Source organism: Corvus brachyrhynchos, unplaced genomic scaffold, assembly GCF_000691975.1.
Source record: "Corvus brachyrhynchos isolate BGI_N302 unplaced genomic scaffold, ASM69197v1 scaffold14, whole genome shotgun sequence".
NCBI lineage: Eukaryota > Metazoa > Chordata > Aves > Passeriformes > Corvidae > Corvus > Corvus brachyrhynchos.
The window spans coordinates 11,669,287-11,696,229 of NW_008239110.1; the positions used below are offsets into that span (position 1 = coordinate 11,669,287).

General features: G+C 39.3%; 1 protein-coding gene across 1 annotated transcript in view; it reads right to left on the reverse strand.

Moving 5' to 3' along the window:
• The window catches only part of CEP85L (centrosomal protein 85 like), a 140,878-nt gene that overhangs the window by 57,569 nt on the left and 56,366 nt on the right, over positions 1-26,943 (reverse strand). Inside the window, exon 3 of the mRNA XM_008637796.2 lies at positions 5,955-6,721. Within this exon, the coding sequence (XP_008636018.1) occupies positions 5,955-6,721 (767 nt within the window). The remainder of the gene's footprint in view (positions 1-5,954; positions 6,722-26,943) is intronic.

The following is a 26,943-nucleotide window of genomic DNA, read 5'->3' on the forward strand; positions in this document are numbered from 1 at the left end:
GCAGTAAGTGCATCTGCACAGACCCAAGATGCGTTACAGCCTCAGTAAGAGGATTTACCACTTATGCACAGGTCAAGTGAGCAGTGTGAGGGCCCTCCAGCGGTATTTGACAGACCACTTGTTACTTGCCAGTGCAATCATCAGTCCATAGCCTGTCCTCACCTCTAGGCATGCAGCAAAAACTTCTTACACGACCTTCTTTTGTGGCTCTTTACAGGATGATGTAGTTTCCCCACAGGGTCCTGGGAAGGAGAGTGACCAACAAGAGCACACTTCTGTTGGAATGATTTGCCAGGAGGTAGCTCTAAATACATGAGAAGTGCTGGGAAAGGAGGGGACCAGAAGCAGATTTTCATACATTATATTGGAGCCAAACAACTTCCTCTCAGCATCTCACTTCCCCAAGTGAAACATGGGAACAGTGTGCACCAACAAATACATATTGAACAGTAAATTTATTGCCATATGCATATTAACACGTGCAAAAGAGGCAGATGATGTTTCATGGGTGGGGGAAGCCCCAGCTCCAGCTTCCTATTGCCAAAGGCACATCCCTGATTCAGCACATACACTGCTGAGTGCTGAATATATTACAGAGCTGATCCGTACATGTTCACACTCAGAATTTCCACATGATCACTGTTGTTGTGGGGTGGTTCAGTTATCTGCAGGAGACTCATCTAAACTGGATCTATGAATAGACTTTTCACAGGAAAAGGCCCAGCAAACCCAAAAGCTTAAGGGAGTCCTACCATTAATAGGTATGCACATTCCACTCTAGGCTACCTGCTCCAAAGCTTACAGAGCATTAGTGTGCTGGTTTTGTCTGGAATAAAGTTAATTTTCTTCACAGTATAGTAGTTAGCATGGGACTACGGTTTGGTGCAAGTCCAAAGCATAGCTCCATACCAGCTACTATGAAGGAAATTCCCTCTGCCCCAGCCAAACCAGCACAATGGCCTAGAGCAGCACAGATAGTTAAAATGAAAGCGCTTTTCTCACCTGCTCTGAAATACGTGCAATAAACATTTGAAATAGCTTCTGCAAACTATATACCCATAGTTTTCTAATGTTGATAGTAGTTATAGTAGTATGAATTCCAATCTGTTTACACTTAAAGCAGAAAACTTTGCGCAGCTACATCACCATAAGCACTTCATCATTTATTTTGATAATCTTGAAATATTCCGCTTTAAAAAAAAATCTGTGAATTTCTATACAAGAGATATATGTGGTAATGGTTACATAGTTGTGTACTACTTAGGAGAATTCCCACTGATGCTTGACATAGATGGCTCAAAGCACACCAAAAACACAGAAACAAACAGGAAACCCACTCTAGTCCAAAGCAGAGTACGAACAGTTTTCCCAACAAAATGGTTATTCACTGACATACTGCTTGAGGCTACAAAAGCTTATTGTCTACATGACCTTCTGTATATTCAGAAGTTTCCTTTTCTTAGGGAAACCATGGTAACAACAGTTGGTCCTGACAAAACAATAAAATCACTTATTCCTTTTTAATAAATTGAGGAAGATGAGCCTACTGCCACAAACTATCATGTATTTCCAGATCAAAAATTACGTACCAAGGAAGTCTGTGAGAAACTTTGCCATTAAAGTATGGGGAAACAACTCCCAGATACAATCCCAGTAGCCTCCTCTCAGCCAGCAATGAACATGACAGAATCCCCAACAAATGCTGAAATACGCTGCTGAAACTGAAACATGCGTTTTCCTGAGATGACATATAAAGCTGGCAAAGTTATCAGCTAACCAGTGCCAAGGCTCTTTTTGCAGTCAAGCACAGTCCAAGTTTGGTTTCTCATCATCTGCTAGCACTTACTCCAGACTGAACCTACAAGCACATTATTATGAATGGAATCCCATTTGTTGGGCTACCAACTTCACAGCAAAAGGAAGAGACCATAAAAGCTTAGTTATGGCTCACAGTAAAGGAGCTCACTCTGCTAGCTAAAAGTGATAATCTCTCATGTTAAAAAGTTTTATATTCCTAAGAAATATGGTTTCATCAAAATGTGATACAGGAAAAATGTTGATATTAATAATTTTTAATTTTCTGATCTGACAGGATTGTAAAAAACCCCAGCTTTGAGTTGACATTTAAGAATAAAGTTTTATGTGGCAACACTGTTATCTGAAAAATGCTATGACTTTTTTTTTCAATTGAAGTTTTATAGCTTTGTTTACCAATGTTTTGATATGCACGCAGTTCACTTTCTTCCTTTTCTGTTTTCCAGTGAAAACTGTTACAATAACTCTAAATTTCTCATTGCATTAAAACTTAATTACCAGCAACTTTTGTATACGTGGTATGATCAGTCCAGTGTTTTCCTCATTAAAAAACCCCACTAAACCTGGTACATTAAAGGGAAAAGATGCACTTAAGCAATTTCCACCTATTATCTCTGCAATATTCTGACACAATTTAGCACACCATGAAGAAATTATACAGATGCTCTGTACGCTAGAAAAAAAGAGATTCATCCTGTGATACTTAAAACACTGTGAAAATTTAATATGTAGATATGCAACCTTCTGAAGCTTTCCTTTTTATTATATGATCTCCAACAATTTTAAAGGCATGTTTTTATTTTAAACCTAATTTTTGGACTAGCACCATGCATTCACATAGCAGGATATATAATACGATCAGACTTAAAGAAATGCCATTGCTTGAAAACATAGAGCCTTTTAATTTAGATTTTTATGGCCTCCTAGTTCAGTAAATGGGAAATGCTGCTGTGTGTTAAAGCAAAGGTTGTTGTATTCTCTGTTCATGGCAATAATAGTTTTAAAGCAAAATAATGATAAACTTATTTTTTTCAGTCCTAGAAAAACCACTACAGTCCTAGAAAAACCACTTCCATCAGCATATATATGTGTTAAAAGCAAAACAGCAAAAGTGATCCTCACTAAAAGGAAAAGAAAAATTTAAAAATTTCTATAGAGCTGTGGCTTTTGCCCCTTTTATAAATTATCAGCTTCCTCTTATGCCTTCTACTCTCTTACATATATATTCCACTTAGGATTGTAGTTTTCTTGGTTTCTCAGAAATAATAAAATACCAGTTTCCAGGTACACATGTGATCTCTGAAAAAAGGCCACAGCAGAATGATGCTGAGGTTTCTTTGGAAAACAGGTGCCAAGACAGGAAGAACCATTCTCGTTTCTTGTTTCTGGCATCTATCCTCCTTACAGCTGTAACCTCTGTCAGAAAGACACAGAGGGCAGGGAGGGACAGCAGGCAATGCCTCTAAGAGCCCAAAGGCTCACTGCTCTTGCACATGCTTTAACCTTCTCTGGGTTCTATTTCACAATCACATCTCACTTGAGGATATAAAACAGATCCTATTTCAAGGTCAGCAACACAACTCCAGATTGTACCAATCAAAGTGTTTGCTAAGGCCATCAGGAATTTCCTCCACGGAGATGTAAAAGCTACAGGTGAAACAAACAAACAAACAAGCCAGTTTTTGGCAAAGTATCAAATCTCAAAAACCCAGAAAGGTGCAGCACCGTTTTGAATCGAAGTCAAAGAAAAATAACACTCGTGTTCCCCCTGCTGGCTCTGTCGTCCAAACACAGCTTTTTAAGTAACTGTGGTAACACATACAGGGCTTCACTTGTTTCAAACATTTAACTTTGCCTTCATACTGTATTTAAACATGACCAGAGTGAGAAAGCACTTCTGAGACATGAAGGACAAAAGCTGGGAGTTGCTTTGATATAAACAAAAAATAAATTTCTAAAACACCCATCCTAAAGAAAGTGTTGTAAAGGCACGTACAACATGATGAAGAGACACATACCTAAATGAAGTAAATAAGTAAATAAAGCTTACTCTGCTCTTGTGAGACCCCATCTGGGTCTGGTGTCCCCAACATAAAGAAGAATATCAAACTGTTGGAGCACGTTCAAAGGAGACCACGAAGTTGGTAAGAGGACTGGAGCACCTCCCCTATGGAAACAAGCTGAAGAAGTTGGAGTTGTTCAGCCTGGAGAAGAGAAGGTTGCTTGGAGACCTCACAGCAACCTTCCAGTATCTGAGGGAAGCCTACTGGAATTCCTTCACAGGAACTGTAGTGATAGGACAAGGAGTAGTAACGGGTACAAACTGAAAAACGGGAAATTTAAGGCTGAATATTAGGAAGAAATTCTTTACGGTGAAGGTGGGAAGACAGAGAAATAGGTTGCTCAGGGAAGCAGTGGATGCCACAACCCTGGCAGTGTCCAAGGCCAGGCTGGACAAGGCCTTGGGCCGTCTGGTCTAGTAGGTGTTCCTGCCCATGGCAGAGGGGGTTGAGACTAGATGATCTTTAAGGTCCTTTCCAACCCTTAACATTCTGTCATTCTGTATATTTAAATTCAAGAAGAGAACCACCAGGCACAGCAATCTGATCACAAATCTCACAGACAGCACCACTGGTGGCTGCAGCCAGCTGCGCGTTTCAGGTGTTTGGGAAGACCTGAATTAATGGATAGCCCAAGCTCCCTCACGGTACCCTGCTGTCACTTCCCAAACCCCTCGTGTGCTCCTCAAAGCCACCAGCAGCTGCCAACTGCCAGGAGCCCAGCTGGCAGTGCCCTGGACCCAGCCTCAGCACTGAGCCAGTCTCTGTCCCTTTGGCTCTGAGAGGAACCCATCAGCCTCTGCTCTCTACCTGGGGAGTTTATCAGCACCAAAATCTTTAAAATGCTTAGAGAAAGATGAGCGTTTCTGCAGCAATAAAGGTAAAGGCTGGCTACCTGTAAAAATGTCAGGTATTTAGAGAAACCCTTAGGGCTTACTACTGGTTTGGCCATATTAGTTGGCTTCAATTTTCTGAAGTTAAAAAAGACCCCAACAAACCAGCAAAAAACAAACCCAAAAAACCCCAACACAACAAAAATTCACCACACCACCAAAAAACAAAACCAGATCACCATTAAGAGCAAAACTGGATGTTAAGAATCTCTAAACTTGTCATTCTTTCATTCAATATAGAGCAGAAGGAACATCAAAATTTGAGCACAACTCTTTGTAAATCACTTAAAGTACTTCAGGCTGAAGAAAACAGGAAATCTGACATACAGCTAGATTATCTCTGCTCAGGTAACATCCTAGTCTAACTCTAAGATGCCTTTCACACAAATTTACATACAGTAAACTGCTCAGGATTTTTTTTCTCAAGCCAAGCCAAACTTACCAACACAGGTAAACAAGAACATGTAGATTTTAAATACTGCCTTCATTCACAAACTGTACTTCCCCATTAGGGGAAGAGCTGGAAACAAAGACTGTGAATTGCCATGTTAGAAAAGGGTTACCTATCTCTTAAAACTATGTGCTTGATATTCTCAATATGAAAATATTTCAAGTATGATGCATCAACCCCATATATTACTTTATTTAAATAAACCAGATTTGTTGGCTACTGTTAGTTGATTTCAGTTTGTTAAAAAAGAAGCATTAATACTAAACTGAATTCAGTTTTTAAGTGCTAGGCATAATGAGACTGAATATTCATTCATCCTTGCAGTACACAAAAGTCATTCTTGTTTTCCTGAATATATAAATGCAGCATCTTTGTAAGCTCATTCAGATCAAAATACATTCATATTTCCCCCACTATGCAGTTACTCTAAAACTAATGAAAAGGCTACTTGATGAGCCTCTTCCCACATCCAGCTTCAGATAAAGATGTTAGCCCCATGCAGACAGGCACAATGAATCAGAGTACACTGTAAGCAGACAGCAGAAATAAAAGAAAACCCAACAAACAACCACTACTGAGAAACAAGCAGCAACATACCCAATCAAAGCTTAAAAATACCATCACCTGGTTAGGAGGACCTGTTTCCTTTCCTGTTTCATTAAAAACTGCCTGTTACTCCTCAGGTATAACACAGGATGCCACATGATGGCAGCAAACACCAAGCTTTAGGCTTACCTGCACAGGCTGGTCACCTGCTACTCTGAAGTCTTCAAGCTGCTGCATGTGCCATGCAGCCACGCCATAGGGCTCCTCAGCAGGCCTGCAGTCCAGGGGATTTGCCCGTAACTGCTCCTTGAGCCACATCTGAGTCCTCACTGCCGGCTGTATGGGAGCTCCGCTCACAGCCTGCTGTCCCAGCGTCGCGTATCTCTGGCCAAAAGCTTCACAGCCGCCTGCCATAGGTTTGCTTTCAGGTAAGGCACTGTAGGTCAAGTCTAAGGCATGTCTCCTACTTGGGGAATCTGAAACAAAGTCATCTTTGCTGCACGTTTCAAATTTGTATTTGCAGTCCAGTAGAGAGGATCGTTTTTTCCCCATTTCTTTGTCCTCAATTTTTAGCAACTCCATGCTGTCATGCAAACAACTTGGCCCATTTGTCCTTAATTGAGGTGGCACGGCTTTGTCCGTACCAGCCCTGTATTCCACTGAATGACTACTTCCATCTTGGCTGAAGTTATTTGGTGAGCTGAGTTTAGACAAGGAGGACCATTTTCTTACAGGTCTTGTATCTTTCATGTCAAGAGAATTGTCCAGGGCTCCCTGATTTCTGCCTCCTCCTGACCGCACAAAGCTTGTACTCCATTTTGAGCCATCAGACTTGAAAGCTTCCCTGTGTTTGGAAAGTGAAGAGCTGGCACTAGACAGCATCACATGGGCAGTGGGAATAGAAACCAGTGATCGGCTGGGCTTAAATGATGATGTACCACTTGAAGTTGAATGATCTGTGAAGAGAAATTTATCACGTAAATAAGTACAACACTGAGCTCATTAACATTCATTCAGATAGGATAAAATATCAAATTCAAGGTGAAATTCAAAATGGAAGGAAAGAGGTTTCTTGACAAAATAGGGCTTTCTAGACCATTCCAAACCATGAGAATGGAAACTTAATTAAAGTGAGAGATTTTTAAGTATCTTTTGTTCAGGTGTCATGATTACAAAAAGAAAAGTGCACTAAGCACTGGAAACAGCAGCTCCAGATAGAATTCTCAGCCTGTGAGCCAAAGAAACCATTGCTCATTTCCCAGCTTTAAGCTGCCAGGCTGGATTTCTCACCCACCCCACATAATACTAAGGAGCTTCTATACCACAAATGGTAGAGGTGCTCAGGAGCCCCAAGACTGGTTCCTCTTCCATCACCCCTCTTCTCATTTTTTAAAGGCAAAACAATTCAATAAATGCACTTTGTAAAATGGCAGTGCTGGAGACAAGCCAGTTTAATAATGGTCACTTGGACAGAGTTATTCATCCCTTCTGGATCTCACCAATTTCCAAGTATGCTTCCTGTGCTGTGTTTGACTGGGAAGGAGTTAATTTCCTCCACAGTAGCTGATATGGCGCTATGTTTTGGATTTGTCCTGGAGACTGTGTTGGTGATTTAGGGATATTTTAGTGCCTGCTGAGCAGTCCTTACACATAGTCAAGGTCTTTTCTGCTTCTCACCTTCTCACCCCACCACACCAGCAAAGGTGCCGGAGGTGCACAAGGAGCTGGGAGGGGACACAGCTGGAAGAGCTGACCCCAAGTGACCAGATGGATATTCCATATCCTATGGAAGCATGCTCAGCAATAAAACTACGGGGAAGGGTGGTTTGGGGGGCTGCTGCTCAGGCAACAGTCAGCTGGTGGTGAGCAACTGTTTTCATTTGCAGCCTTTCTTGCTTCTTATTTCTCTACTACTTTCCTTACAATTTTTTTCTTCTTTTCAATTATTAAACTGTTTTTACCTCAACCCATGAGGTTTTTCACTTTTACACTTCCAATTCTTCTCCCCATCCCACCAGGCGTGGGGGCAGGAGGAGTGAGTGTCTGTATACTTACACACCCAAATACAACACCACAGAGAAAATGTGTATCAGTTTATAAGATCTTTCCCAAGTCAAAATATCAGGAACAGAGAAATCAGGAAGATGATATTCAGGAGGGAACAGCAGAACAAAGATATGAGAGGAAAAGGAGAGATTACTGGGGACTGGCTGAGAGCTCTCACACACCCACCAACATGTGCTCAGCATCACAGGCTGTGGGCAACCAGAAATAAACACCTAATTCTCTCATTAGAGGATCAGCTCCCACCAAGTCAGGTTCATGGCAGACAGACAGAATGAAATTGCTCTAATTAAAAGATTCTTTTAGTCTCCCTTTTGCCAAAAAGCAAGACAGATACAGTCTCCCTATTTCTTCTATGCTAACCTAGAGAGAACCTCTTTCTTTGAGATTTGTCAGCTACTATATGAATTCATACTGTGATAATTTAAAAGTAAAAAAAAATTGCTCTACAAGTACAACTGGCATAACCAGTTCAATGGCTACACTAGGTTAATGTGATTTGGTGAAAGCCAGAACACATTATTATTAATTAAGCATACTGTGAAAGCACGTATTTGACTCAATATACCACACCATAGAGAGGAAAAGGAAGAGAGCTTCCAACAGCGCAACAACTTTCAAAAATGGTAGCACTTCTTTTTCCATGTATCCAAATAAAAATATCCTTACCTGCAACTTGAATATTCCTCCCTATTTGGGATCAGACTTCCTTCACTTTTTGCACTTGCAGCCCAATACAAATTAATACAGTCCTACAGTCACACTCTTCATGAGAAAAATGCATTATAGCCCACAAAAGAATAGACAGTTCCTTGATTGATACCTATTTATTACATAGTTAATGCCAGGACTCCTAGAAAGGCAGCAAATCTTGCTGAAGCCCTCCTGCCTCCCAATGAGTCCCTGCCTCACCACGTACCCTCTCGTTTCAGTGCCATAAGCTCACACCACACAGTTTCTTGCTTCTACCCAGCTGCCTACTTTCATGGTAGTTACAGAACATCACTCTCTGTAAGACTTGGCAGAACTGTCAGTGCTGGTTGAAGTGGACCAAGTTTAAGAGCTATTTATAGGGTGCTGATGGCGGCCAGAGAACACATTCAGGGGCTGTCCTGTGCAAGGCCAGGAGTGGGACTTCGACAATCCTTGTGGGTCCCTTCCAACTCAGGATACTCTCTGATTCTATGATAAAGTTAAATGGACCAGCTTGCTACCTGATTAATCATGCTGCTACTTTACGTGGAGGTAACATTTTTTGCATGCAAGACAAAAGACCTTCCTTCTTCCTTGCACTTCTTCCTTAAAAATTCTATACTGCAGAGAGAATCATTTCTATTGGCTGTTCTGTCTTGATATTGCTCAAGAGGTGGGACATGTTACAGAGAAAGACAGAAGGCCACACAACCCATTTCAAGCAGATGGAATCACAGTCTTCTGACCAAACACAACAGTGCCCACAGATACTGCAACAGCAGAGATGGTGACACTGCAGCACTATTCATTTCCAAATTGTGATATGTCCACCACATGTAACCTATTTGCCTGTGCCAGGTACAGTATCGGCTTCTTTCAGCTCTGCCTCCTGTCTTCTCTCATGGCACATCAGACACTTGCATCAGAAGCCACTACAAATTGGGTACATCTGGCTATGCTGTGTAGCAGGGGTTGCAGCTTCCCGTCCAGCCCTGCTATGGAAATAAAGATACATGGCCACCTCTGTCTGAGGATGTCAAAGCTGTGACAAGAAAGCAAGAAAGGTATGTGACCTGATGGAGCTGGAGTCTCAAACATATATATCATGAGATGGAAAGTGCAGGTTGGAGTCCTGCTTTTGGAGAATATGCAGCAGAAGAGCAGGAAGAGACTCCTGCTCTTCCCTCCTACCTTCTCAGTTAAAAGCAGGGATGGAAATGCAAAGCAGAAAGAAATGCATCTCCTCATGTACAGGTAACTCCTTATCTTGATGCTGCTGGCTTTGTAACACTCAAGAAAACTAACTTTTGTATTGAGCCTTACCTAGAAGCTGAATCTGACACAGCACAAAGTCAGTCCAGCAGCAGTCCCAGGCCTTTTTATAGCCGAAGAAAATAAGAGTATATTAGAATTCAAAAAGAACTGATCTATGTTTTAGGCTATGCATATTTCTAGGACTAGAAATGTTACATCTGCAAGAGAAAGGAGAAAGAAATCCTCTATACATGTATCTATAAAACTTAAAATAATAAAATATATATAGTACTATGTAATACAGCATTTTCAGTCTAAAATAATGACTTAATGTTACCCATACATGATCTTCAAACAAAAATTAAAACCATTAATAATTGTAAATGCATTATCTCCTACATTTATTAGAGTTATTAACATGTGGTACATTTTTATTTTTCCATTTTCTACTCTAAATTTAATTAAATTAAAAATTAATTAATTTTTAGTTAAGATTTAAACTTCTTTTCCTCACTTCCAATTCTAAACTCTTCCATCAGATTTGAATTTGGAATGCCACTTATATCCAAGTACAGCTGATGGATGTCTCTAATAATTTGTCTCAAAGAGAAACACAGTAATTTTGGCTTCAAGTTGTCCTAATTAGTCTTCCCATTAACGCTCACTGAAACATATGAGAAAATTCACACATTTTCTTAGAGCATATTGCTTAAGTCTGCCTTGCCTGCAGGCTCAGCTGGAAAGAGAACCAGTCTGCAATTCAGAAACATCCCTCAACACAAAAAGCAGGAAATTTGTAGATTTCATTGAAAATAGGAGAGAATACAGAAAGCATCATGAAACTTAAGAGACATTACTTCTTCTGTAGACACAGGAATAAGCTCCATCTGGCCAAATCCTGCCAAAGACTACTTTATTCAAGCAGCAGGTTTTTCCCTTCCATACAGGCAGGGGTAAGCAAATGCCAGTTCAGAACTGAAAGCACTCTCTCTTTGGGATTACTTGGGGTATACTTCACTCATCTGGTATTTACATGAAGATTACAAACACTCTTAAACATGGCTTGTGTGTCTCCAGAGTCTTTCAAAGCTTAAAACTGGTCTCATTATTGAAAACCGAAAGAGACAGGAGGATAAAAAAGTAGCTAGATGCTACTGGTTTTCCTTTCAGCAAAAGTAGGATTATATGACAAATTTTTCTTTTCAATTATCCTAATAACTTTTTTTGGGGCCCACCACAAAACTCCCTGGAGTACTTTTCTAACAGGCATGACATTTTAATACCTGATCCAGCACTTCCAAAGCCACATAAATAAGAGAATTGAAATACGCTATTTTAGAAACACATTACAAGATTTCTACCACATAACAGGAGCAGATGGAATAAAAAACTGAAGAACATTTCATATGGCTTTCTTACCATCTTGTGTTAAACTTCTGAAATATTTAATTACTGCTTATCTGGCATAGAAAATAATGTAATAGAGTCAATTTTGGTCTTAATAAAAAAACTAATCACAAAGAGAAAGCACAGCAGGCACTTTCTTCTGAAGGAGGGGTAGAAGAAAGAAACTTCAATATAAAGTTAATGACCGCCTCCTACTCATTTGCATTTTCCTGTTCTGTGCTTTTTAAATTACTGAAAGAAAAACCCCTGAAGTAATTTCTCAGGCCAGAGACACCAGCCTCATTCAGCTACTTAAAATCCTTATCTGTTGCCCAACAGTCAGTCAAAACACACAAGTCAGAAAAGGTTCACTGTAACCCTAAACAACTTCTTAAGCTGCAAAATGAAAACAGTGCTATGAGAGCTCCCATCTAAGATATACTTCTGCATGGGACAAATTCTTCACTGGTCCCAATAAGATATTATCAAACAGGAGCAGAGTAATCAGCCAATACAGTTACCCAATATTAATCAAAACCAAAATGCATTTGATACATGTGTTTATGGGATGCACATTCATCTAATGCCATTGAAAACAGAGAACCTTCCTCGTGTGAAGGACTTTGAAATTTGATATTTTATCCAGGGTATAATTAGAATGCCCTGATCATGGAGAGAAACACCAGTATTAAAAACAGCTGACCTTCTCTTCCTGTCCTCCCTTCCCGCCCACCCCCCAAAACACTAACATAGTTTATCCCAGTCCAGGAAAAGAAACTAAATTGTTCTTATTAACTAAGCAGAAGGTAAACAGGGGACGTCAAGCCTCCATTATACGCATTTAAGGTCTTGAATCTCGCTGCAGTTTAGTGAACAAAAGCTCTGACATTCATTATATGATGTCCGTTCCTCTGAACTGTTCTGTAGCTCTTAACTGCATGGACCCCAGCAACAAGCCACAGACAATTCCAGCATTCAACACAAGACTGAAGGGGCCATGAGTCTTCCATCTACCACACAAGCATGTGGCTGCTTCCCAGAAATCTCCAAAACAGTGGCTTTCAACAACAGAAGTGTCTGACTCTCCTGGGAGTTGGGTGAAACACAGTAGGATGATGTACCATGACAGCAGTATTGATGCTACATGTGTGTTGCTCCCTGCCTACCTATTCATAGACTGGACCAGCCTTAATGCAGCAGAGATAATCAGATGAGCCAAGTGAGACATTTCAAAGTGGTCAGGCAGGAGGACAGTCCTAGCAAAAAGCCCTAAGCACACTGACTCATCATTCTCTGGAAGCAAAAGCATGCCTTTCCAGGGTGCAGCAGCAGTCACAGGAATGGTTGGGGCTTGGTTGGTTTGTTGGGGGTTTTTTGGTACTGTCCAGATTCTTCACCATTCTTTTTACAAGCCCTCTTCATATTCCTTCAAGTTTACTATGCCAAAATAGGAGGTGAATGAAGGAAGGAAATCTCTGCAAATAACTCTTTTCCAAAGGATAAATAAGAACATGCATCAGAGAAGGCTGTGGTAGAAGCACAGAAGGAAGCTCTGCAGACACAGCAGAGAACTGGTCAGACACTTAACAAGTTTTGTATGAGAAAGAATTCTTAAATATTGCTTGTTTATAAAATTCTGTGTTTAAACAAAAAGGAACTATAAAAGAATAACAAAAAACTTACTAGAGGCAAAACAATACTAACTAATGCTAATTTAAAATAATATTAAATACTAAAATACTTACTGCCAGTAAACTGAGATGGTGGTGTCACATCTATGCCTTCAAAGCAGAAATAGTCATGTGGTATTCAGAAGCAAGTCCAATTAATGTCAATTGGAAAAAAGAAGGAAGTTCACTGCTTTCCACCATCACCATCACTGTACTGCCAGCATCAATCAGAACTCTTTTACATAAGATGTGGATTGCAAACTCCAAGTCAGTTCTACTTTGTTTCACATTAATTGTGTGGGATTTTCCATTATCTACTGCGTTGCACACCAAATGAATGCAAGTTCTACCTAAAACCTCGCTAGGTTTAGAAGTTGAAGGAATTAAAAAACTATATAATTCACCAAGAATTTGAACAGTACGACACTGAATAATATGAATGTGAACTTACAAGGTTGCAGCTGAGACAGGATTTCAAAAATGTGAAGCAATTTTGTTGCTTTTAGGACTTTCCTTCAGGTCAAATACTGGTAAAGCTACTATCCCTGAGCAGTGCTACTGCAGAGAGATGGAAGAAGGAATAAATGATAGGACAGCCTCACAGGCCTCCTACAATGTAGAGAAATCAAAAAATACTACAAGGCAAGTTTAAAGGACTTTTAGTAAGTAGAGCAGAAAGCCATGCTAGTAAGAGTAAAAGCTGCACACATAAGTACCAGGATGGCATAGACACTTTATGCAAGGAAAGAAATGCAGAGGTAACGCTGAGTTCCAGCAAATGGCAAACAGCTTCTTAGACATCCTTACGAACAAAAGGAATGCTACATACATATGAACATACTTGAACAGAAACTTGCCAAACATACCCCATCTAATTTACTAAAGACCTGGCCACTTGGTATCCATCTTCATTATCCTCCTCCTCTACGGCTCATGAACTTAACATTTCCCCCATTTGTGATTTCTCATTCTTTTCCATGCCCTTCAGGCAAACACACCTTCTCCCTTGTTTGCTAGAGAGGTGATAAGGTAGCAACAATCCTACTCAGACAAGTAATGAGGACAACAGTGTCCATCTGCAAATAATATGAAAAAAGAGGAAGGGGGAAACAAATATATTCTAAAGTTTATTAAAGCTTAACACAGAAACTGACTGTCATTGAATACAACAAAATTGTACCTCTTTACTGAGCAAAGGAAAAGTATTTACTCAAAGAAAATTACTCGTATTTCCCTATTTTGACATTATTCACATTCTGTTTTCAGCTTACCATGGGAAAGGTTGTCTTGATTCACTTAGATTTACCTGAAAATTCAGTTTTTTCCCTAGAACACAGTACTGACAAGGAACACACGCTCTAGGAGCTACTACTTAAGTTTTAGTATTTCTGGTACTGAAATACTCTTTCACAAGTCTGCTCTTTGACCAAGTCTCATGAGGTCACAGCCAACACTCACCAGCTTTGATTTATTTAAAGAGTGCTGTCCCATGCTTGAGAGGTCATCCCTGTGCATTAACATCAGGTTCCCACCACGCCTTCTGAGACAGCAGACCTGGCAAAAACCTCAGTAGTGAAGTTCTTAAGATTCTAGCAGCAAGAACACACAACTAAGTGACACAGTGGGCCACACCTTCACATGAACTCACCTTAGCACTACGAATCAATCTCTGCGTTCCACATCCCATTTCAAGTGCCAAGTTCTTAATTCCATCACTTGTCATCTAACTTAAGAGGCAATCCGAGCATCTTCCCAGAAAATTGCACAGGAGCGATCAAACCACAATCAGTGCCAAAACGAAGCACACAGAGATCATACATTTTCTTCTTTCATCATGCATGATCAGTTAAAAAACCATTACACACGAGACAAGCTCTGTAGAAAGTGTTAGTTTTCTCCTATGTGCCACTGCAGCCAGATCTGAGGCCAAAGTTCCCAATACTAACTGAAGTTAAAAATACATTTGGTAGAATGACCTGTCATCCAAAACACTCCTTGTTAAAAGTTCACACATTCCCTTGAAATATATAGCTGGGGGTTTTTTTGTGCAAGAAAATACTGGGTAAAATGATCCACATTTTGCTTTAAAAAAATTTCTTTAAACTAGCTGTTTGGCAGTATCAATTATTATAAGACTCAATAAAATTTTACATGTATTTCAACTAACAAAGCTTAACAGAAACGTTTAACAGTACTTTGTTTTTTGCAACAGTTGACTTCAAGGAGACTGCACCAAGGCAGTGCAACAATTTTTGATAGGGGAAAACAAATACAAACTCCACAAACAGAAAAAGGCAAGTACACGTGAGTGGTACAGTAAACCTGAGGTCCTAATACTCATTAGGTATATACATGCAGAGAGGAAAAAGAAAACCCCTATGCCCCCAACATATCAGATACACACCAAGTATATCTGTCCTGCCCAAGGGATCTTAGCCTAACTGATATTTTAGGACACAAAAAAAGAGTACTGCCTATTAATATTTCTGTGAAGTGCCAATTTACCCAGCAATATCTAGGCTAATAATACTCAGATGGGGAATCCGCAACTCCAAAAGAGAAGCGTCTTCGAAAAAATTTAGTAACTTCTACTCTTGAGCCAGATCTGGGTCAACTTAGCTCACTCACATGAAACCCAGATTCAGAAGATGATGTAACAGGGGACTGTAAAGGAAAGTAGCAGTGTATAGAGGTGGGATGCTGCCACTCCAAAATGAAGTCAGACATCGGTCCTGTGCAACAAGGGCAGCTCTAATGAACAGGCACACAGTTGAAAAAGCAGCAGGCAAAACTTGTTTTACAGGAAAAGATTATTCAGCAGAGAAAAATAAATCACAGCAAAGTCAACTACTGCAAGATTCTATTCTTATTTTCCTTCCTCTACTCAGTTATTCCAGATGCCAATGTTAGAGAAATCTGAAAGTACAGATTTATTAAAAGAACAAGCGACAAATACAATACCATGGGATATTTAACTGAAGCAGAAAATATTTCACAGATTTTATCTGAGCAAATAGTCTAAAGTAAACAGCAGGTAAGCCCAAGAGCAAATTTCTACTCCATATCAGTCACTGAAAAAAAGTTATTTATGACTGCTATTGGTCCAAGCTTGCAATGGCCATCTGCTAAACTAATCTGTAAAGAAAAAGGCTAACCTAACTTACACAAAAATCTCTTTAGATGAGAAAACTGAGCATGTTAAGATAGAAGTATGTCTTAAAAGAATGAACTCATTTTTACCAGAATACAATAAACCTTTTGATTTTATATTTTGCCTCTTTAACCAAGGATATCACAAACCCACGGCCAAACATAATAGCGATTTCTAGAAGTACAACAGAATAAAGAATGCTCTGAACAACCATTTTCAAAAAGTTAAACTTTCCCAGCAGTAAGTGCCACACACACAAAAAAATGCCCCATCCTCAGTACAGCACCTGAGAGAAAACTGTGCTACAGGATGTTCACAGGCTGCTGGGGAGTACATGTGAGTTACCATGCAGCTGGCCACCACAAAATAGTCAAAAACATTATGCATGCAATATGGATGCTCAATGCAAAAGAGCACAAGCCAAGCAAAAGAGAAATTTGTATCCCATAGCATCTATCTTCTCCAGCCATCTAGAGCTATTTTTAAGAAACAGTTATATAACTAAGTAGAACAATTTTTAGATTAATGGGCTCTATTTTCACCCCCCCAGATAAGAGGATAAAGCAATATTCCAGAACAGCAGTCACGCAAACATGCAACTTGATTTCGTTGAAATAAAAGTATGAGTGAGAACCTATACTGCCACAGGGAATTTCTTTTGTGGTTGGTTGTCTCATTTTTCACAAGTGTAGATCTTAACTTGCATTTGCCCTTTTATGAAGGTCATCTACAGCTTCCAATTCCATTTTCCAACAACAAGCACTTAACAGTGAAGACATGAAGAAATCAAATATCCCCCCAGGACCTTCTTTAAAAGTAATGGCTAAAAGGGAAAAATACTCTGGATGTCACAATGTATCTGTTCTCCTTCCTTTCTGTATCTGCAAGATACCAATACCCACGCCACAAATACCATCTACTTCAACAGCCTCCAGATACCCCCTCTCGCTGGCATTACTTTTTCATCCCCAGCTAGGAATGACTCAAAAAAACTGGAGTAACTTAACCCATCAGAACAGAAATCCATCCCTGCCCTCCAGAGGGGGATAATTCAAGGTATTTTTGTTCTCTGTAAGAGAACACCCAGTACCAGGTACATACCTACCCCTTCCTATACCAAGACAAATGCAAGTTGTGCTTTCTCAGTCTCCACAGGAAACTTATTTATCCCAACTCTCTAACCTACCTCTGTTGCCATCTCCTACAACAGGATTCCCTGATTAGCTAGGCTGACACCTTTCAGCAGCAAAACTACCTCACCTAAGACGTGAAGGGCAAAGGACGTGCACGTGAAGACTCACACAAGGAGAGTTAAGAGATCCCCTCTAACACAAGGGACCAGAGCAAAACCTGAGGGCTCCCAAAGAGCACGGTCATTCCAGTGAGTTAAAACTCTGTGGTTGACCAAGGTGTGCATCAATACCTCACATTTTCTTCATAACTACAGGTAGAAACAGAGCCCTCAATTCAATGTCAAGTAACTTTAGAAGGTTAAATCCCACTTTCAAGGAGACTGGAGTTTCTGGCTGTGTTTTTGAGATAATTATCAACTAATGACAGTTTAATCCCTGTTCCTACTAAGACTGTCTTTATATTGAAATAAATCATTAAAAATTAATACTAAAATATTTAGATTCAACTGGTACCTGTTCTGCACACCACAGAGCAGTGGATCTCTTGGTTCACAGCCCACCAGGAATAGCTCTAACAGGACCAGCACCCTCCAGTTTTACACCAGGCTATGCAAGTGGGGAAGACAGAACGTGCCTTCATTTTTTCTCCCAGTCCCACACTTCAACCTCATTTCTTCCACTGGTCTCCCCCAGCTGAGCTTTGCACACAGTAGTCATCCTCCTCACTTACTTCTGTATTCTCACTTTGGGACCTCCAGCCTGAATCCATAATCATAGAACAGAATCATTTAAGTTGGAAAAGACCTTCAAGATCATTGAGTCCAACCATTAACCTGGCACTAACAAGTCCCACACTAAAACCATGGCCTCAAGCACCACATCTGCATGTTATCTTTTGAAAACCGCCCGGGATGGTGACTCAAACACTTCCCGGGGCAGTCTGTTCCAGTATTTGACAGCCCTTTAACTGGTAACTCTTCCAAGTATCACACAGACTTCTGTACAATTAGAACACATGTACATTACCCAGATGGAAAAAGAAATCCTTTTACAGGCAGCAGCAGGTGCTGTGGGCAGCCACAGCAGCGAGGCTGCCATGGGCCCAGTGAGGCAGGAGGATACTGCTTGATGGCTTTCACTGCTTCACAGCAAGACTGTCCCTGTCTGACTCCTTCCTCCTGCTGCAGACCAAGGTCAGGCCAGGTCGCCAAGCGCAGCCAGCCTGCCTTGCTGCAGCACTGCCACTGCTGCGCACCTCTTGGAAGCACTTAATGGGCGACAAGCAATTTACTTAATACACTTTGGGAAGGCCCATATCAAACAGTAATCCCTTCCAAGGGCCAGAAATCATCCCCAGCAATCCCAAAAATTCAACTGTTGCCTCAAGAATAACTTAACTCACTGGGACGAAGTCTCTCCCCTTCAGATGCTGCTCCCCAAATGGTAAGAGACGGTAATATGTTAACAGTAGCTAATATTCAACTGGAGTAGGTCTGTTGCAGACCTAGCAGCCTACATAATTACTTAACAAGATTTGGGAAAAACCGCAATATTTAAATACAATATTGGAAAAAAAAGAAAACAAAAAGAAAACAAATGTTAGTAAAACCCCATGAAGCAAATACAGAAAGAAGTAAAATACAATGTTGCCGAAGTAGCTTTAGCACTCTATTTTCTAACATTTATATTCTTAGCTTTGCTACTCTAACCTTTATTTACCATACAATAATCTCACCTTCCCTTAAAGTTTCTTGGACACATCAGAGGGCTTTGATAACAAATTAACAGCCTACTCCACATGTAGGTCACCATCTGGAACCCAGCTCAGGTCACAGAGGATTAACTTTAAATTGGATTTTAGCACAGCTCTATATCCTACAGAAGAAGTCACTTTTTATACTCGAAAAATTAAGCGCCATTATCCGCACTTTCCAAATGAAGAACAGGAGACAAACTCTTACAACAACTAGTCTAATGTCACTTAGTAAACTTTACCTGCTTCCTCCCACTGCTCTCCTCCCACTGCTCTTTACACTAAGCAGTACTGACTACCCTGGTTACCTTTTAAAATTTCACAAATTCAAGAAAAACTATGTAGTAATAAAGTCAGGGGAAAGGAGGATAAGACCCACATGGAATCCTCAGCATTTTCCTATAGCAACGTTCCTACTACTACCAGAAATATTTCTGAAAGCAACAGCAGCAACAAGAAGATATGGAAGTTACTGGATTCCATCCCACAAAACTCATTACAGGATAATAAACAGATGTGGAAAGCCCTTTGCTTTTGTGCACCATCTGGCTTTCACCATTTTGACTCCAACTTTTAACATTATCTTTTCCAGGCACACTTGTGAAGCCATGATACTAAGACTATTAATAACATAGAGTTGTTCCAATTCTAATACACAATTTACCTACAACACAAAACAAAGGAGAGGCATTCACAGTTCTGTACTGCCCATAAACAAGTCTTCTTCCAGGACCCCCAACCTTCACACACTCTGAGGACTTAACTGCAGAGGTTTTTTGGAGGACAGTTAATAGTTTGAGCAAATGTGAAATATTACACAGGTAAAATTAGGAGTGTTAATTCTGAGGGTGTATTTAGAACCAAATCTCACACTCCTTGGAGGATTTCTGTATTGCAAAAAACAAGCCTCCACTCCAGAAGGGAATATTACTTCCTTATACGTCCACCATCAAAGAAGCTGTGAAGGACAGTTTTAAAGGCTGGAGGAAAAAAACCCCAAACTTCATGCACACATTAATTCTTAGGAGTGTTTTTTTCACCTGCTAGAAGTTTGTCTGTAACATAATGACAGTTACACACTATTAAAATGAACCTGTATGTCACTTTCTTTTAGAAGTATCTTGAAAATTAAAGGTCATTTGTGCCCTTTGACAAGACTGGCTGAAAGATCTGATTTTAACTATAACCAATGCTTAAATAAACTGAGACTGAATCAGGAGAGAAATGCATAATGACCAGTAGAGTCTTTTATCCCAGCTTTCCTAACGAAAATATTTAGCTTTGTAAATAATTTCTAAAATAAATTTTTAAAAAATTAACAGCAGTTTAGAATTTCCCCATTCTTTCACTGGCAATCCATTTCTAAAGTTGTTTTTTCTCCCCCACTTCCTATGCCAGAGAAAAGATAGAGTTTAGTGCCCAGACATTACAAGTCTAGAAAATTTTATGATTAGCACACTAATTAAATGAAAGCAATAAATCCAACTAAATCATAAAAGCAAGAAAATGTAAGTAATTAATTATGAAAAATGCTTTAACAGAATGTTTCTCATCCTGAAAGACCAGAAGTTCCTTTGCCAAATTGTATATATGTCAGGCACCATTTGGTCCACTGAATTCATCCTCCCTGGAATGAAACGCACTCGCTATGAATTATATCAGCAGCCATAGATTAAAGGACTTGATCTACTGCAGATAACAGAACCCTAACCCAACTCCAACTTGCATATGTGAGATGATTTCTGTAGTCATTTAAGATACAACATGCTAAAGTATTCAAAACAAAAAGAAGGCACTACACACACACACAAAAAGAAGTCCTTCCTAGGTGCAAGTTTTGGGATTTGATCACCATAATTCTAGAAATCAATGTGGCATCTCAATTCCCAACCGTAAGATTTACCTGGCACCTGAATGGGATGCTGGTTCACTGCCAACACACCTCCCTGAATAGCCACAGAATCTCCAGCACTATTGCACACAGCCCATCATGCTTACACAAAGCATAACACATGACATAAAAACTGTGGTTATTTTAAGTGCTACTACCTGCATTGCCACCTGGTTTTAGACTTTATTTCAACAGAAGAGTGGTTCACTGTTTATAGACAACAAGCTTGAACACAAACAAACTGAATTACATTTTCCTTCAGAGGGTTTAGTGATCATTTCTCTCTGCTCCCCAGGAAAATTGGAAGACAGAGTTTGTATGTCCTTTTTGTTTTCTGATGTGCACAGTTAAAAGTACAGAGCAAGAGGTGGGAGAGCAGAAAATGTTTCAATTGCTGACTTCGATAATGGAAAGAATTTAGTGTTTATAAATTTATTTCCAGTTGTTGGCTCACACATTTGGGTATTTACAGTGCTTATCACTATGGCATCCAAGCACATTAGCAGTGCTCTGATCCCCACAAAAAAACCAAAACAAAATTGTTTCTTCTCCACTCTCCAGCCTATTAAGAAACACCTCAGTTAAGGTATTACTAGGAGAGCACATTCCAGAAATTAAAAACAGAACTCTTTTCAAAAGGTACACTCAATTTCAGATCTTATTTTTTGATTGGAACAAACATGGACCAAACAAAGTCTGTCATAAAAGTTGGTGCGGTAAACTTGAGACCCGATCTCTCGCTCTGAAATTAAGTCGGTTCCATAACAACTAGCTCAGAAAGTCTGAATTGCATACTTACAGGAAGCATTTGAATTTTAAAAAAAATTAAAAAATTAAATCTGTCTAATTATGTTAATAGCTGAAGTCATCTTCCACCCCAGAGAAACACAAGACAGCAATTTTGTGCAATGCGGTATCCACAGTGTTCTTCGGGGTTACCCAATAGCACCAGTAAATCCCTAACATAGCAAACTGTAATGGCATTCAGCCCACATCCTAGCTACCAGGATGAAATCTGAAACTCTGCAAAGGGTAGCAATTTTAGAAGCTACACACAGATCTTCACATCCCCACTCAAGTGGTGCAAGGTTATTGATGTGCTTCAGCTTCAGAAGAGAGGTCAACACAAATGATTTTTCATAATCAAAACTACCATGCTTCACCTTGCACAGAATATTTTTATAACCACACACTGCTAAATTCCCTTTTGCATCTTGGGCTAACACTTACAGGCAAGTTAGACATGATTACAATATTGAAATAATGAAGCAGTGGAAACAACTGTATCAATAACAATTATAAACACTGAATGCAAGAACAGCTTCTTAACACAAAAATCATAATATCTCTATTTACCCTATCTTTTGTAATGCACATTATTTTTAGATTTTAATTTATATTCTCAGTTATTAAGGCCAAAAACACTAATGATGTTGGACAAACAAGCATGGTAACTGTTATGTGCGTACATATATATATAGAGAGAGAGAGAGAGATATCCACATAGAAACTCTTGTATAATGCATATGAATAAATCTGTTTATATAAGCACGTGTAATAAAATAAACTGATTTAACCAGCCTTACAAATCAGCAAGCTTCAGAAGAAAAGGAAAAAAAAAGAATCCATGCTTCTCCAAGTCTGGTATCAGACCTCTGAAACACAGAACTCCATGTATATCCTGCTCCATCAAGTCCCACACTTACTTCTCAACAGCTGGAATAACACCCACCCATGTAAGCACCAATCTAATTAACATTCTTTAATTTTTACAGTAAATTAAGGGTATACTATTCTCATGGGAGTACAGTACTCCCAGAACCATTTAAACATGAACTTCTGGCAGTAAGTCACATGTATTATTAATTCTACTAGACTATGCTACCTGCCAGAACTAACTAAAGTAAATATTCATATATAGCCATAATATTCCTACCTACTTTCAAATTCCCATTTCATTCCAAAACTTTAGAAGTATATAATTAATAGACTCTGAATTTTTCACATTCCTCACCTCCTTCCAAAAGGATCCATTACAATTTCCATTACGGATTAAATAAATGCTAATTTCCATTAAAAAATTAAATTCTACTCATGGGTAAACACAAACCTTCAATTTTTGTTATGCACTCATCATGTCTACACATATACCACATCCTTGTATTCCACAAGAGTCTGGTTACATCACTTACTGATATCAGTCTTAACATGTACAAAAACAATACAACTATTCCAGACCTCATTTCACAAAGGAAAGCAAGGAAAAAAATCATCAGGAACAGAAGGAAGAAAATACTACTGCACTATCTCATAAAGATATTCTAAGAGCTGAAATACTACCAGTATAAATCATGGACTGTTCCTTCTCTTATTTATATAACATACTGCTCTTTTTAAGTGAAGACCCAGGGCTATAAGAATTGAGCCATTTGGAACAGCAGAAGTTACAGACTCTAAAACAGGAAATTTGGCCAGAATTACCTTTTTTTTTTGGGGGTGGGGGGGAATGGACAACAGGGACTGACACTGAAATAATAGAAAAGCAACAAACTGGAGCAGTTGTGTACGTAAAACTAACCCATTTGGACCTCCTGTACTGAAGTCCTCTGTCACGCTCTCTTCAGTGTCAACTAGTAAGATCATGTGAATACCTGATCAAGGTGAGTAAGATTTCATGTAAAGGCCTGAATGTGGAAAGCATATCTATCCTGTGGGCTGCTTGAAGTCAAACTTGTTTTCCCCCCTCTTCTCCCTGAACTCCACTAGGAGAGAGAAGATGGAGGAGTAACAAGATCTGAAAAGGAATACTGAACCTGGGGACATCGACATCAATTGAAAGGAGTGAGGAAGTAACCTAAGATCCCATTCAGACCATGTGTTCCAGGGAGAGCACGCTTCCAGTTTTACAGAAGCCATGAATCATTTCACTCAGAACCTTTCAGAAGCTGCATTAGACAACAGACATCCAAGCAACCGCCACAAAAAATTGAGCTATTTTCACAGAATCAGAGAATGGCTTGGGTTTAAAGGGCCTCAAAGATGATCTTGTTCCAATCCCTCTGAAGTGTGTTTTCTTCACATGGGATTTTTTTTTGATCATGAGCATTTTTTCTCCTTGTCTAAATAGGGCAAAATAGTAAAAAGCAAAAATTCTGCACATCTTATTTGAATTCCCAACAGTCTCTAAAATTTTTTCAACGAGACTTCTTTTGTCTATTAAGATTTCTCTAACACATGAGGAGAACCACAACCCCATTATGGATGCCCTAGCGAATCCAATTCCCTTTCTATGCACTCTGAACATATTTTTAGTTCAATTTTCTAGCTGAGCTAATTAAAATTAAAACCTTGCCATCACTCTCAACAGCAAAGTATGACTGCATGCAGACGGCTGATGCAATGAGAAAGAAAGGGGTACTTTTAACCATATCACCTCTCTAAAGAAAAGCTTACTCCAGGAATACCTCTCACCCAGTTAAAAAGTGTTTGTTTCTTTAGAATTTATGTAAGATAGAACAATAAACTATAATCCTGTCCCAAATCTCTAGGTGCTCCTACAGAATAAAACTTACAAACAGGAAAACTGAAAACCTCTTGCCACTTCATACAATAAATGTCATTGTTTACATCAACCAAGAAAGACTATTCTATTTTTGAAAATACAAAATATTTTTAGCCTTTGACACAGATAGACTAATCCCTGATGGAAAAAGGTTGTGCCACTAAGAGTTTATCATAATTATACAACTTAAGAAAAATGCACATAATACAGTCTTCTGATTCACCGACATCAAGACTAAAATCATCCTGTATGCTTAAGAATAGCAGCCCAAACACAGGGACACATTCAATGAAAGATGTTTAAACTCTGTTTTATAGCCTTCAGACTTGCCAAAACCTACAGCAGATAATACAAAGTAGTACACAGTTTTGGCCAGAAGAAAAACCCAAAATGGTAACAACCCACTCCCACTCCACCACACCCCCTTCCCCCCAAAAATACATAAATGTCAGGTAGTTAAATTAGTTAAATTTATTTGCCACACTGTTCCTGGTAGTAGCACACAAAATAAGGGCCAACAATTGAAAAACTACAGCTTGGTAGGTTCAGGCTGGACATCAGAGAAAAATCCTTCACAAGGACATCTTATTGTAACACTGGAACAGGTTATTCAAAGAGGTTGAGGTACCTGGGAAGGTTTTCAAGAATCAGCAAGACAAAGTCAGGGCTGACCTGGTCTCGTGTCGGTGATGATCCTGCTCTGAGCATAGGGCTGGAAACAGAGACCTCCTGCAGTCTTTTCCAAACCACATTTCTATAATTCAATAGCATGAAAATACCCAGCACAAATTCTTTCTCAAGGAGGCTAAAATTCTTATTAATTTTGCATTAAAAACATCTGAACTAAACCATTTGCTTCCTATCTTCCCATGAGCTAGGCAGTGCCATTTAAATTACCAAGTACGAGTTGAGTTGCAAGGAGCCAATCTACAACCAGGTAGAATTTGACACTAGCATTCAGGACCGGGTGTGTCATTTATTTAAGAGATGACTGCCATGTCACACCTGTATTATTATCTGGCAAGATGAAAGCAAATTTTTTTCCACTTCCATCCCTTTTTCAGGGCCATACCGCCAAAGGCAGTATGCTGTGATCTCAAAATGGGAATGTAATTTCTTCCGGGACACTAAGCTCATTGGGAAAAAAACCCCAGGAACCTCTGCAATCCATTCAATTTGTTAGCAACATCCTAATATAAACTTTCTGTTCAATGCCGTAAGAGTTTAAAAAAAAATAATCCAGTCATATTGAGGAACAAGGCACGAATTGTAATGTAAGAACAGTTAACAAGGAGGGAGATACTAATTTATGTTTATGTCATTCAGAAATGTAATTAATTCCTTGCAAACATATTTCATTGCTACCACTTTTTCTATTACAAGGATTAAGCACCAGGAAGAACAGCAGCACAGAGAACAGGGAAGAAAAGAGGGTGCAATTCCTGAACATCACAGGAATTCTGGAAACTACCTAGGGAGAAATTGACATAAAATTAGAGAAGTTACTCCTGTATATTTTCTGGTTTTCATTGTTATTACAAGAAACTTAGAAAAAGCTGCAAAGAGGACTGATGTCAGAGACATTTTTTGCATTAGAGGTAATAGAACACTGCATTTTTTCCTGCCAATCATCTTTCTGCCTTTAAGGACAGACTTCATTTTATTCCTATATAGACACCTATGTTGCCTTCTGGGTTTTTTCTGATCTTGCTACTTAATAGACATTTTAAAAACAATATACACATACACAGAAAATACTGTTTAGATGTATATAAACAACATTTCCTACTTAGGATGCCTCAGAAGTGTTTTTCTGCAGAAAAAGCTTGAGTATTCACTACAGAGCTATTCGTTGCATAAGTTGTATTTACTTATATAAGCTGAATTAGGCATAAACTTTTTTAACCTATTGTACAGGATAACTATACTAGAAGAACATGCTCCAGGGGCAAAGAAGTGACCTCTCTGTAGCTGACAACACTTCTACAAGGCTGACTTTCACAACTGCTGCTGACACAAATGCAGTCATTGTCATAGCAAAATCTTAGCTTTCAGCCCTCTAAGAGGAAGGAAACAAAAACCCCAAGAGATTTCTTTTACCATGTTTCACATTGGGAAAAACACACACCAGTTTTCCTTCTAAATTTGATGGGGTAAGAAGCATTTAAGATGGTAAAAAGGAAAAAAAAAAGCACAGGTATAAAAATAATCTTTGCTTTTAAAAAAAAACAATCACACTTCTCCAAGGAATTTAACATATCAAAAGCAACAAACTTGCACATATTCTGCCTGAAAAAAAACAGGCCAGCTATTAACAACTACCACTCAAGTGAGGTTACTGCTAACAAATACCCCATGAGCACACAGGCAAGCGTTTTTGAGCCTTTACCCCCTTGCCCCTCCATTACCAGTCCCCACTATTCAAACTGTTTCATTCTACCCCAAACCTGGGCTAACTAATCAGACTTGTCATTTGCTGCATATTTCTCACTTCCTCTTACAGATACCTAATTCCCCTAACGTGAAGAAAGTCAGAGATGAAGGAAGTGAGATGGAGTAACCATGCTTCATGCACAAGTGGTCTCTGCACATTGTTCTTCCTCTCTGCTGCTTTTATACTG